The sequence below is a fragment of the Xenia sp. Carnegie-2017 genome, unplaced genomic scaffold (genome assembly GCF_021976095.1).
Source record: "Xenia sp. Carnegie-2017 unplaced genomic scaffold, XeniaSp_v1 HiC_scaffold_13, whole genome shotgun sequence".
NCBI classification, from domain to species: domain Eukaryota; kingdom Metazoa; phylum Cnidaria; class Anthozoa; order Malacalcyonacea; family Xeniidae; genus Xenia; species Xenia sp. Carnegie-2017.
In genome coordinates, this window is record NW_025813436.1 from 6739341 (window position 1) to 6752033 (window position 12693).

The 12693-nt window shown below is 35.1% G+C and overlaps 2 protein-coding genes and 1 long non-coding RNA gene across 5 annotated transcripts; 2 read left to right on the top strand and 1 right to left on the bottom strand.

Annotated features, from left to right (window-relative positions):
* Positions 1-805: 805 nt before the first annotated feature.
* Positions 806-3781, bottom strand: LOC124453703. The gene is made up of 2 exons (XR_006951165.1): positions 3642-3781; positions 806-1127 (listed from the first exon to the last, which is right to left on the bottom strand). It is a non-coding gene; the product is annotated as an uncharacterized LOC124453703 (long non-coding RNA).
* On the top strand, positions 2005-3143 carry LOC124453697. The gene is made up of 3 exons (XM_047004531.1): positions 2005-2314; positions 2436-2645; positions 2764-3143. Exons 1-3 carry the CDS (start codon positions 2038-2040, stop codon positions 3081-3083), a joined length of 807 nt encoding a protein of 268 aa, XP_046860487.1. The 5' UTR covers positions 2005-2037; the 3' UTR covers positions 3084-3143.
* A 126-nt stretch (positions 3782-3907) lies between the features above and the next one.
* LOC124453676 (folliculin-interacting protein 2-like) lies at positions 3908-12320 on the top strand. Of its 3 annotated transcripts, XM_047004518.1 has the most exons (26): positions 3908-4087; positions 4199-4240; positions 5015-5135; positions 5239-5363; positions 5440-5505; positions 5571-5683; positions 5754-5870; positions 6247-6374; positions 6623-6714; positions 7267-7402; positions 7659-7715; positions 7864-7979; positions 8068-8185; positions 8251-8303; positions 8573-9600; positions 9631-10237; positions 10353-10394; positions 10504-10551; positions 10623-10716; positions 10792-10853; positions 10952-10996; positions 11151-11259; positions 11358-11408; positions 11536-11600; positions 11679-11774; positions 12010-12320. In XM_047004518.1, the coding sequence occupies exons 1-26, from the start codon at positions 4023-4025 to the stop codon at positions 12011-12013; spliced, it is 3600 nt and encodes a 1199-aa protein (XP_046860474.1). In that variant the 5' UTR covers positions 3908-4022; the 3' UTR covers positions 12014-12320. The 3 variants fall into 3 exon arrangements, with proteins under 3 accessions (XP_046860474.1, XP_046860459.1, XP_046860467.1); XM_047004503.1 differs by having other exon boundaries at positions 8573-10237; XM_047004511.1 differs by having other exon boundaries at positions 6250-6374; positions 8573-10237.
* The last annotated feature ends 373 nt before the right edge of the window (positions 12321-12693 follow it).

The window sequence follows — 12693 nt, forward strand, 5'->3', positions numbered from 1 at the left end:
TAATACTCCAGTATTACCGAAAAAGATCAATGGGCAAGCCCTGTGTTTTCTTGAGCAAAAATGCGAAAAATTCGTTTTATGTGAATAATGATTTGATGACAGTGATGAACTAAACATTACTATTTCCTAATTATAAAGATGGGAATGGGAATAAGAAACGATATTTGTGTTCCAGTCTTTATGATCATTCACATCTGCACTATTTGTTTGTGTTACCCGGTTTACCAGCATTAAACTTTGTGAACTCCATAAAATATGGAGGAATTTAAACGCTCGCTGCTAAAATAAGTAAAATCAACGTTTTTAAGGACTGAAATTGGATCGTGACTAAAACACCACACGAGTACATACGAGTAACATACGAGTACATACAAGTACATACGACTGACATACAAGTACATACGAGTGACATACGACTATATAGGGTTAGGGTTAGGGTTATATATATATATCTAACCCTAACCCTAACCCTAACCCTATATAGTCGTATGTCACTCGTATGTACTCGTATGTCAGTCGTATGTACTTGTATGTACTCGTATGTACTCGTATGTACTCGTATGTACTCGTATGTACTCGTGTGGTGTTTTAGTCACGATCCTGAAATTGCTTTGTCGACATCAAATTAAAAAAATAAGCGTTTCTCTGCCAACATCAAAAAAATTCACTTTCTGTTAAATAACTCGATTAGAGAACGAATCTCAAAGACAGTCAATTCATAAAAAGATACATCTTTCTTCTGTGACCCTAGAGATTTGATTTGTATGACGTGTAAGATGTGTACCAGAAAAAGGAAGGAAGCCAATTAACGCATTTTTGAACTATCTTGATTCAAACAAATACAACAAATGAAAGTTAGCCAGCAAAGGAAAACTTGAAAATGTAACAAACATGAAAAAAATGGTTGGCTTCTTGCTTTTTCAAGAAAACATTATTCTCTTTAATGTTCCATAGACATGCGTGACATATTGTTTTCTTGGGCCATACGATCTCTGAGTCATCTCAAAGTTCAGGTACGCCGTTTAAAGAGGAAGGTGGTTAGGCAAATCAGTTCTGTGTTTGAGCCAATTTCTGATGATGTAATTAAGAATCCGTCAATTTTTGCATCCCTGATATCCAGTGAGGATCTAAGAGAAACAAGATGCCCCGTTGAGAATTATTCGATTGTTAACTCATCGTCGACTATTCCGATGGGATGATCATCAACTCACTAATATATAAGATTTTCATTCGAGATTTATTTTACATCTCCAGAAAGAAAATGCAATAACAGGTGCAGCTCAAACTATCAGAATATTTTTGAAAACATTTGATTTGTGGCCATATACATGTTTATTAATAATAATGGCAAACATACAAGTGCAACAGATGATTGCATTTTTGTACTTCTAATAGATTTTGGTCAGCAGATGTAAACAAAGTATACAGGAATATTCATTATCACTTTTAAAAGTAATATTGTATGGTCTTTTTCCATGTAAATTTCTTTCCGAAACCTGCAATGTAAAGAACGTGAATATTTTTCGGAGATTTAAATAATACTGTTTATAAATTTAAATTAATACTTTAAAATATTTTTCATTGAAATTGTTAAAATTAAAAAAAAAGTTTTAAGAAGTAAATTTAGCGTATTTTAGAGAACTACAGAAAAACTGAACCTAGCTGGCAATGCACCTTAATTTCCATTGCAAAATGAAATAACGCTCCAGTTCTATTCATGTTGATGATCAAAAGATACGTATAAAGTGCAACATAATACATTGCAAATATAACGAATGAGAACGATACTCGACACATCTACAAATGAATAAATCGTTGCCGAGCGCATTTTGTTAGTAAGAAAGACAATAGATGTTGTTCGCATTGTTTCCATTGAACACGATGCAAATTCCTTTGAAAAGAAACTTGGTCGCTTGGTACTAAAATGCTTGTGTGACGTGGATGAATCCAAGTCATCAATTTCTTATCATCAGGTGCATAAATTCTGCCAACTTTGCTCTGATACTCATTCAAAGTTTGACCTGCTAGGCATTAAAGATGGCTCCGCTCCTCTCGTTGTTACAACCTATAGTGTTGTTACTTACTGCTCTTGCTAGTAACGCTTTCTTCATGGGTAGCGAGAATAAAGAAGCGTTTATTCCTTTTGAGAAATTGAAAGAGTTTGGTTTATCAAGAGATCACAAGATTTACGCTCATCTCGTCATTCCACCTTGGAGTCGACCTTTTAAACTTGGCTACTGTGAGAGTTGGGAATGGCACACAGACCCCAAGTATCGAGATCAAAGAATTGCTCTTTGTAAAGAACTATCAGAAGGTTTGTCTATTATGAACAACTTATGATCGACCCACAGTCATTCTTCAAAAGACAGCCTAAACTAAAATGCCTTAATTCGTACAGCTTCTATCATCTCTAAACTATTAATTTTTATCGCCAGGTCAACACGAATGTGATTCTCCTACTGGTTTTTGTGACGACAAGTGTCCGTACACTAATGGAAGCTATCCATTCTGGAGATTACGTAATGCTGCCGACGTTCATCTTGTGTGGACTGTGTCCAGTATCCAAATGTTTACTTCATCATCGAGTAACAAAAATCTTGTGGAAAATCCAACTAAAGCCTATGCCAGCAGCTACTTTGGTCCAGGCTAGTAGCCTAGTGTTGTGTATTAACTGTTTATTTTATTTGTTATCCCAAATTAGAACGTTAGTTCAAAGCACTATGTTGTTAACTAGAAATCATCCTGTATCGTTCTTTTATTTAGGCTACAATCCTAGTAATGCATTCGATAACAACCCAGAAACTATTTGGGTATCTAACGGTCAAGCTCCCCCAGGAATGCAATGGATTGCATTTGAGTTCGACTACCCCGTCTCTATCGGCTCCATCCGTATCGCGTCGGAAATCGACAAACCAGAGCGTGCTCCTACGGAAATATTTGTTGAAGGATCGTGCGAGAAGTACTTTCGAACGTTCGAGACGATGTGGATATTGCGTAATCCAAATCAGAGAAGTGACATGAGGCAACATGCTCAGATAAATAGACGGGATGCCTCAAAACCAAGATTTCGAAGATATCGTTAGCCTGTTGCATTTTCGTAACTATAAATCTTTCAATAACAATAAAACGAAAACAAATGCAAATTTTGGCTATAAAGTCAAGATTTTACTTTCGATATTTTATTGCGTGGCGAAGACAAGACATTATATGAGATAACTATTAATTAGGATTCTTATGTATTTTCACTGATACGAAAAAATATCTAAACTATGAAAAAAAAAAGAATTGTTTCTCTTTTGCACCCTTGAGTAAATCATATCCATACATGGAACTGATGGAAGACATTTGGCAAGCCAACTAGCAAGACCAATTAGAAAAAGTCAGTAGTGCGCACTGCGTACGCGCTTCTATTTCCTCAAAATTTAGAGACAACATAAGATAGTGGCCATAGTAGCACAGTCAAATGTTGCAATTACTGTTTTGGAGTGGTTGAATTCGATACTTCTGAATTGCTATGGCAAAATATTTTGTTTTTGTACCGAATTGATTTAAGCTGAAAGAATTTCAATATTGAGGAAACTCAAAAATAATCGCTACTTGTGGAATTTCCGCATCACAAGACAGTCATGAGACACACTTACCGTATAAACGAAAACTTTCTTTGTCGCATTGTTGTCATACTTCTGCGATATGATTGGTCGAGAATATCGCCTCACAAATTATCACATAACCAAATACATCAACTGATCAACAACAATATTTTATGTACTTTCTAAGTCAGAAAATGTTTGAAAATTAAAGGTATATCATTGATAATTTGGACATAAGGCCATACGACCTGCAATAGGACGTAAAAAACCTAAGATAAGCGTATGATATTGATCAACGTTGTAATTGGACTTTAACTTAATTTTTTTCCCGCGTTCATTCTCAACCAATCATATCATAGTATTAGTCACACGTGACAACATGCTAGGTTGTAATGGCTAACTCTAGGTCATGTAGACGTAGCGGTAGAGACAATGTTCTCACGGATTTTTCGTTTTGGACAAAAGAAACAGCAGAAAAAAGCTCTTATCACAGACAGGTAAGAAGGAGCAGTGTCATTTACATTATATGTCTGCATTTTGAATGTATTTGTTACGTTTTACACGATGTTTAACTTTCGTGCGTATGTATGGGTTTGTTGTTTTTGTAGTGATGATTACAATTGGCTGGAGAATTTTCAATTTGAAGAAAGGTCTGTTGTACTTGTGTTTCTTTTCATTCGACATGCATCGATGTTACTGATTATATTCTATTGACATTCTTGAACGTTTCTATCTGCTTACCACCCATACCTGAGATGGAATCTGGATGACTCAATAGAATGCAAACTGAGAATAATCCGTTAGTTTCAACTGTAAAAGTTTTTCCCCTACTTTACATCGATGCCATAAACTTATAGAATAAACTTCATCACAGGTGTAACGACTTGTCACAATTTGTTTTGTTTACATGGTAAAATAGCTGAGTGATAAAATACCTTTCTCAGCTGACTTGGCATTGCATTGCACCACAGGCGTTCAGCCGTTTACGTTCACTTTAACTTATACAATGTGATCGTTCTCTTTGAAGTTGATTCTATTAAATGATCCACTGTTAGTTGGTTATTTTGGCACATCTTTTACACAAAGTTTCGGTACAACTAGATTGACTATTCATCATATCAATATTTGTTCTGCCACAATCACTACTGTGTCATGTGCTTTTATGAAGTGCAGAATTCCATGTGATTACAGGAGTTGTGGACTTTCATTGCTTTGCATTGCATCAGAACAAAAGTCAAAATGCTGACTATCTTGTGTTGTGATCATGAGAGAACTATCGTGCCATTCATTGTACCTACACACACTACTAGCTGTGTGGTGATGCATAGAACTGAAGCAATATCGAATAGTTAACAAAAAATATTGTCATATTTTTTCTAAATACTTTAAAAAATGAGGGTCTATGTGAATTTTGATCCTCCCAGGGGGTTACCATGCCTTGAACAATCTCAGATTCGTCTTTTGGTTTACAAAGACCATGATAAGAGAGGAGATAAGTTGGTTTTATTTGACTCCAAGACAGTTGTCCAGGATGAAAAATCACAGGTATATATTTGAATTTTGAAGTTTTTAATTTTTGAAGCAATAGCTCTTATGACGATGAATGTCACAAGATTTTTACATCATCAAGCACTTTCTTTTTAATCAGAATAAAGAGGGAAGTCAATTGCCACGAAAGCGAATTAGCTCTGATTCACAACTGATTGGGGAAATGATATTTGGATCTGTTGAAATGACATACAAAGGACCAACTGTCAAGGCTCATTCTATAAGGTAGGCAAGTATCTTAAATGCAAACCATTTGCACCTTCAGATTTAGTCATTGTATGTTATAAATCTTGTTATGAAGAACACCGCCACAATTGCTGCTGACCAAAGTGTTTGCATTAAAACCTCCACGTGCTCACAATGGCAGGTAAAGTATCTTATTTTTGAGTATTGATGAATCTTGTGAATCATTCAAAACTTGTCACTCTTCAGTCTTAGTCATTCTTCACATCACTCCAATTCTTCATCTGAACTGAGCTCAAGTGTCAGGTTCAGTGAGTCTGTATCAAGTGTCTCGTCAGTAACATCACCCATCACAAGCTCAGGTAATAACAGAAAATAAATAACCATTCTTTTACATATTGTTAGCTTATGTTGTCATGATGTATGCTCTAGATAATGAAGAAAGCTCAGGGTATGGCAACTCGCTTCCAGTCTCATGCAATATGATGATGGCACGACAGTCGTTTAAACTACAAAACATTGCTGAAGGATTTTCAGGCTCCATGTCAGGTAAACATTCTTATTTGTTTCTTTGGGCATCATTTTAAAACCGCTGGTTTTGTAAGAATATTCATGAAAAGAATTTCGTAAATAACGTGACACTTTATGGTCAGATGCTTGTGTGGTTAAATTGTGCGATAGCAACCAATGAAGATAAGTTGAAAATTACGTAGTTATTTAACGTTGTAGACGATAGCTTTTTACAGGATCTTGAAACTAAACAAATATCAGCAGAAGCTCTAGTTTTATGACTGCTCGGAATAAGAAGCTAGAAATTGTGTTCATCTTGTAATAATTGCAGATAGCAAAACACCACATCATGTTTAGAACGCTATCATATAAGTATTTTAAAATCTTAAAGTCCTTATGTGATTTCATCGTTCAGAAGGCGCTGGTCGATCACTGACATTCCCGCGGGCGGCATCAAGTAGTTACCAACGACGTTGGTGGCGAAGTCAGGTGACAAGAATGGATTATGGCTGCATGAAGAGAAATGATTATTTTAATGAAGAGGTGAAATTTCTTCTCTGTTTTTTTTTGTTTGTAAATAAATAATCGATAAGGAGATAGCTTGTTGGCTACTCCTTTTGATGAACGGTAAATTAATCTTCAATTTAAGTGTCGTGGGTCTCATATTTTTTTAATAACCTACGTTTTCTAGAAGTCAAACAAAGTAAAAATGCGTTTTAATTTCACCACTGAAATATTATCAAACATTCCATCATCAGGATCTATTTAAATATCTTCATTGTAAACTGTAGATATCAATGCGACTACGAAGACGACCTAAGATTGGTATTGGTGTTCTCTTCTCACTTTGGGAGAACAATGGTTCTTCTAATGATAATAACAGGTATTATATGGATATCATTAGGTATTTTATGGATATCATTAGGTATTATATGGATATCAGTAGGTATTATATGATTATCATTTGGTATTATATGGATATTGTTATGTATTTTGTGTATATCATTAGGTATTATATGCACATCATTAGGTATTATATAGATATCATTAAGTATGATATGGATATCATTAGGTATTATATGGATATCATTAGATATTATATGGATATCATTTGGTGTTGGTGGTAAGCTTACTACGCAAGCATTTGTTTATAACGCTATCAAGGCATTTTGACTAGTTTAAACTGACTTTAACTTATCATTTGATTAATTATATACGTAGTACAATGATTGACTTTAAAAAGTTCCTTTACGTTAAGTTTTAGTTTAGATGTAATCGTAGATTTGAAGCTGTTTACAAGATTTAGGCTTCGACATTTAACGACTGATAAATAAAGCACGATTTTGCATTATATTACACCAATTGCTGAACATATACGAAAAATATGAACTAATTTCATTGATTATGCGATAGCCAAGGAATGTTTATTTTGTAGATTGTTCAGAAACTTCGTTTTCTCTCATTTCGCTCTTTTTGAGTCTCACATTCATCGGTTAAAACGAATGGTGGAGAAAGTGTTATTATCGTCAGTACAAATGACAGGAAAATGTTTTCAAGAAAGGATGTTGCATGTAAGACTTTTTATTTGTGTAAGCTATTCTCAATTCATCATTAAAACTGTGCATGTGTTGTCCTATTACAGCGACATCAAAGGTTGTCCTAAACTGTCGGACCATGTTCCTTATATAACCATGGTCAGCCGAGCAGGGGGAGCCGGCTGCCATTTTCAATTTTTTGTCTTTATGAACTTGACTTATCGTTCTTGCATAATGAGCACACGTTTTGGACATATTGCGTATCTAAATATGATTTTCAATCTTTGTTAAGGCTGCCAATACGTTTGCTGCAAACATCCTAGATCTTTATTACGCACCACGAATTAAAGTAAGTAGCAAAAGAAAGCTAATGGCTCCCACAGAAACTTATATGGATACAGTGGATCGCAGGGGATGAATTGTAATAGGGACATGAATTTGCAAAATATGCCATGTCATGTTTTCTTCCTCCATCTAATCCCTCATTTTACCATCAGAATCCAGTATGGTTGACAATGCTGTCGCAACCAGAGCAATGTAATACAATCTGTGAAGATCTTGTCCCTCAAATTGTCAACGTTATTCAAACATACAATACGAAGCAGACGAACTAGTAAGTGGACACGTTGCTGACTTTAGTTTTGAGTCCAGCTACATAGTTCAAAAACGTTCATTTTGTCTTTATTTTACAACAAATATAGTTTCTTTGGTTCCCTGTTGACTGCTGTGCTGACATATCACGTGGCTTGGGTAACAACTGTCACGCCATCATGTGACGTAGCAAGAAGAGCATATCTTGATAAACATTCCTCTAACACTGTAAGTTATATGATTATGATCAATCTTAGTATTCTTCATTTATCTTTTAATTTTTATTCTTTCAGCTCAACATCCTTAGTGAATCTCATCCGTACAATCCACTGTGGGCTCAGTTGAGGTAACAATTTTCATCAGTTTTTTTATTGTAATGTTTTTGAAAACAAGAGTTGATGTAAAAACGAGGTCAGGACTCCAGTCAGTACTTCAGTCAATTCATCGTAACAAACAACGCTGGTCTTCTGCACCAAAGACTCCATCCTCAACCGCTACACCACAGCTTATAATTGGTTTTTATGAATCTAAGACAGATTATTGTTTTTTAGAGCAGTAAAATTTAGTTGCCTATTTTCTTTTTATTTTTTATAAACTTTAATATTCCTTTCCTAGCGAACTTTATGGTGCCTGTGGTGAGCCAACAAAAATGACGAGAACTGTTATCATTGGGGAAGATCACGACGTTGTTACAATTATCTTGCATGTTCTTTCTTACTTCATTCGCTGTAGCGAGGTGTTCGAGAAACCTTTGGAGCAATCTCCTTGCGGTCTTTCACCGTATCTAGAAAGTTCAGAAAAAGCAAGTAGCTCAAAGGACATTGAGAAAGATATTCCAGCGAAGTGCGCTGAGATTAATGAAAAATCTCAGGAGCCAATAATGGAGCGTTCATTATCTTCAAAAGAGAGGGAAGGAAATCAAAGAAACTGTACTGAACCACTATCTCAAAACTCAAAAAGCTTTTGGCGGGATGCTAAGTTAGCTTGCCATAAAAAATGTTTCGGTGAAAATGTCTCTGATTGTGGGAAGCCTTCTACGAACAACTGTAATGCAGATTATATTGACTCATGTGGTGAAGACTCTGGCATATGTTCTACGGATTTAGAAAGCTCTGTTGAATTGGTCAAGACCGAGGTCCGCCAAGGCAACGTAGCCGGACAACGGCATTCTGATTTGGAAAATTGTGATGCTAACACCAACGCTCAAAAATCCGAGAATTTTAATGATGAAGCCAACCCTGGGATTAGTGAGAAAAGTGAAAAAGAGAACTCTCATTCTAATGGTATAAATATTTCTAAAGTTTTGAAAGATGAAAAAGATTTTTTGCCAAACATGAAGAATAGTGTGAGCAATTTCGTAAACAGGAATTCTTCATCGTTTGATTTGGAGATGAGCCACGTCGTGGACTGTGAAAGTTGGGAAAAATGTTTGAAAAATTGCCATGATTGTTTAAAGCATAAAGCGACAGAAGAAAATGAAGAAGATCTAACATTGACTGTTAGTCATAATCATTCAGATGAAAAACTACGGAAAGATACTGTAAATGAATCTAACTGTCAATCTAGCATCGATAATATAACATGTGAAACCAACGCAAACATTTGTGCATGTAATGACGTAATGCATTGGGACAATAAAGAACATGACGTAATGCATAGGGACAATAAAGAACATGAACTTTGGAACAACTTTTTGAAAACATCTTTTTACAACAAGAACACTCGTAGCTTAAATGGACGATACTTCTCAAGGAAGATGTCAGAAGAGGACATTGGTTCTGGTTGTAATTTATATCGAGCATGTAGCTCAAAGAAAACGTCGGATTATGTTCGAGCTTCTAGGAAACTTTACGTTGACAACGATGGGACGATTGTGTCAATGGACCAACAGAAGATCACAGACTTATTTTTCAACACATATCCTTTTTGTCCTCTTTGTAATGGGCAGCTTAATAGCTTACATTTTATCAAAGAAACAAAGGTTCTCGCTGACAACACCAAAGCGTGTTTATGCAAAAATTGTGGTAAAATAAAGAGCTGCTCTTGTAAGGTTATTGACAACGTTTTATCAAAAAATGAACGTTGTGCGTCTACGACCACCATAAACTCAGACGGTTATTTTAGCGGTTCAATACATTCTTATGAAGTAGAAAAAGGATCCATGAGTAGTGTATCAATCGACTCTGGATTAAATGAACAATGCTCTCACACAATGGACAACGTGAATGAGGAGTGTTTAAACGAACCCGATGCGTTTATGCTGTCACTGCCGGACACTAGGTACGAGCAAGGTTGACACGTATCACGAGAATTAGTTTTGAGCGAATTACAATTAGATTTGAACAATTTTATTTTATCACCTGGGGTTTTTTCAACGTTTATGATTGCTTTTTAGACTTGATAAAGACATCACAGAAAATGACTTATTAAACAAAAAGTGCGTGGCTTAATGTTATAATGAATTCTAGAAATTTTAGCCAAAATGCTATTGCTGTATTAGAAATGAGTTGAAATTTTTACAAACTTTATTTTTTTGACAATTGCAGCTCGCAAGATTGTCAATTATTTAGTTTTGGACGTTCTCTTATGGCTGGGTAAGTTAACTTGATCAGATGGTAGAAGTATTTTCTTACTTTTATGCATCATTGTTTTTTTCTTTCATCAGATATTGTGATCAGTATGTTCCAGACTTCGTTCTTCATGGTACTGATCGTTTAACAGATGAACAGGCGAAGAAAAGCTTACAAATATCTTTAGAGGTCAGTGTGCGTCATCTCGTAACATGTTTGTACCAACTAAATGGTAGTGTAACTCGTGTGTTTTTAAATTTTTAGCAACCAGTTGTAGACAGTCCTATATCTGAATCTGTCATTATTTCTGGTGATGTTGACAAATGGTACGTGGAATGATAAGTTGTTTTTGTGTTGTTGTATATTGTGTGACCTGTCTGATAATGTCCAAAATTACAGATTGTTTATTTTATTTCATTTCTAGGGAATGTACTATAAAAACTTTACCTAGACAAAGACGAAGTGTTGGGTAAAGATAGTTTTCTATTGTCTCAGGATGAATTGATATATTGAGCAAGTAACAATAGGTGTTGTTACTTGCTCAGAAAGTCAAAGAACATATTCATCGCTCGATAAGATAACGATTTAATTTAATGATGTAATAACCTCATTTTTCCTTTCAGGAGTCAATCTAACGGACTTCGTTCGAAGAAAGCGGAACGTTCAACTCTCGTTCATGATTTCCTTTGTTCATTCTGTGATTTATGGGAACTGAACATGCCAGCCAGTTTTGTATGTCATTTTCTCCATTGTGTTTCGTTAAGCAACGGAATGAATGACACTACAGGAGTTTTCTCATTAAATTTTCTTTATTGTCTTTATTGTTTTAGTGCTTGATGCATCTTGAGGACAAACTTAAGGAATTGTATCTTCGTAGTAAGGTATTTTTTACGTCATTTGTTTACTAAAAATTTATTTATTACTTTTTAATTGTGTTGTCGTTTCCAGGGAAAGTAGCTACTTGTTAGGCTGTATAGTTGTTATAGAGAAACGTATTTATTGTTATAGGTGGTGTCCGAGTTTTTACTCACTCATAAATACGTCACCATGAGGGATCTTGTAAACACATTTAGGTAGCAGTGCATCATATTACTCATGTTATTCATCTTTTTAAAAAACAACTTGATTTATTTTTTTTTATCATTTTCTAGTTACGGTGACGCTGATTTGTCGCTCATCATGAGTATTATCGGCGTCCATTCCCCCCAGGCAATCTCAAGACTTCCATTGTCTTCTCAAGAACAAAGGTCAGTGGAATATAGCTACGTATATCAACCTATAGACTACAGTCCTTTGTATCTTCTTCCAGGGAAATTCGGTCATAAGTAGTTTAGTTTGACTGCTATTCGTATTAATATAAAAAAGAACCTTCACCTAGCTAGCTAGAAGAAGGCTTTTTTGGATACTATCATATATGACATTTATGTCAGCTTTACCATGCACGTACATGACACTTTCTGATATGAGTCGATATCCTTACAGATAGCTGGATATGTGTCTGATGTGATGACGGAGAACAGTTTATGGTCGCAAATTACTGACACTGGATCAAATCAAAAGTTATTGTGTTTCCATTCCTACCAATTTTCTTTATGTGAAAATGTGCGCTGTATAAATTATTGTGGACTTTTCAATTATTGAATAACTGTACAGGCCAATATATTTTTGTATTTAGAATTCCTGTTATTTAATAATATTAATATAAGTATAATTTCAGATAGGAAAAATTGTATTGAAAAATAGTTAGTGCACATCTTTTTGGAAGGGGAAATATATACAGAGAGTTTCTATAATAGTTAATTCATTTTATACCATACCGTCAATGACGTTGCCACACCCAAACTTTTGGTCATGTTATGTCAATTTCAGGACATATTTCTCTTTATTCATCTCAACAAAAATCAATTGTTTTTGCAGTGAGGCAGCCCAGAGAAATTTAATAACAGGACCATATTTGCTGGCCAGCTACGCCACTAAATACGTGCTTGTTACAAGCGTACTTACTATCATATTTTTTTAGAGGCCGTTTTCAATCTTCATTGATCTATTTTTCCCAACTATCCAGTGAATATTGCTCGACTGGAGTAGTCTACCTAACAGTTTGAAGGGGCTGCACACGCTAAATATATGTCTTTGTGCCTTGTTTCTTGTTTTATATTTCTTTGT

Coding starts and splice junctions, on each gene's coding strand:
- LOC124453697 (XM_047004531.1), top strand. CDS start 2,038: ATGGCTCCGCTCCTCTCGTTGTTACAACCTATAGTGTTGTTACTTACT. Junction 2,315..2,435: donor TTGTAAAGAACTATCAGAAG/GTTTGTCTATTA, acceptor TTTTATCGCCAG/GTCAACACGAATGTGATTCT. Junction 2,646..2,763: donor CAGCAGCTACTTTGGTCCAG/GCTAGTAGCCTA, acceptor TCTTTTATTTAG/GCTACAATCCTAGTAATGCA.
- LOC124453676 (XM_047004503.1), top strand. CDS start 4,023: ATGTTCTCACGGATTTTTCGTTTTGGACAAAAGAAACAGCAGAAAAAA. Junction 6,375..6,622: donor ATGATTATTTTAATGAAGAG/GTGAAATTTCTT, acceptor TGTAAACTGTAG/ATATCAATGCGACTACGAAG. Junction 7,980..8,067: donor AATACGAAGCAGACGAACTA/GTAAGTGGACAC, acceptor CAACAAATATAG/TTTCTTTGGTTCCCTGTTGA.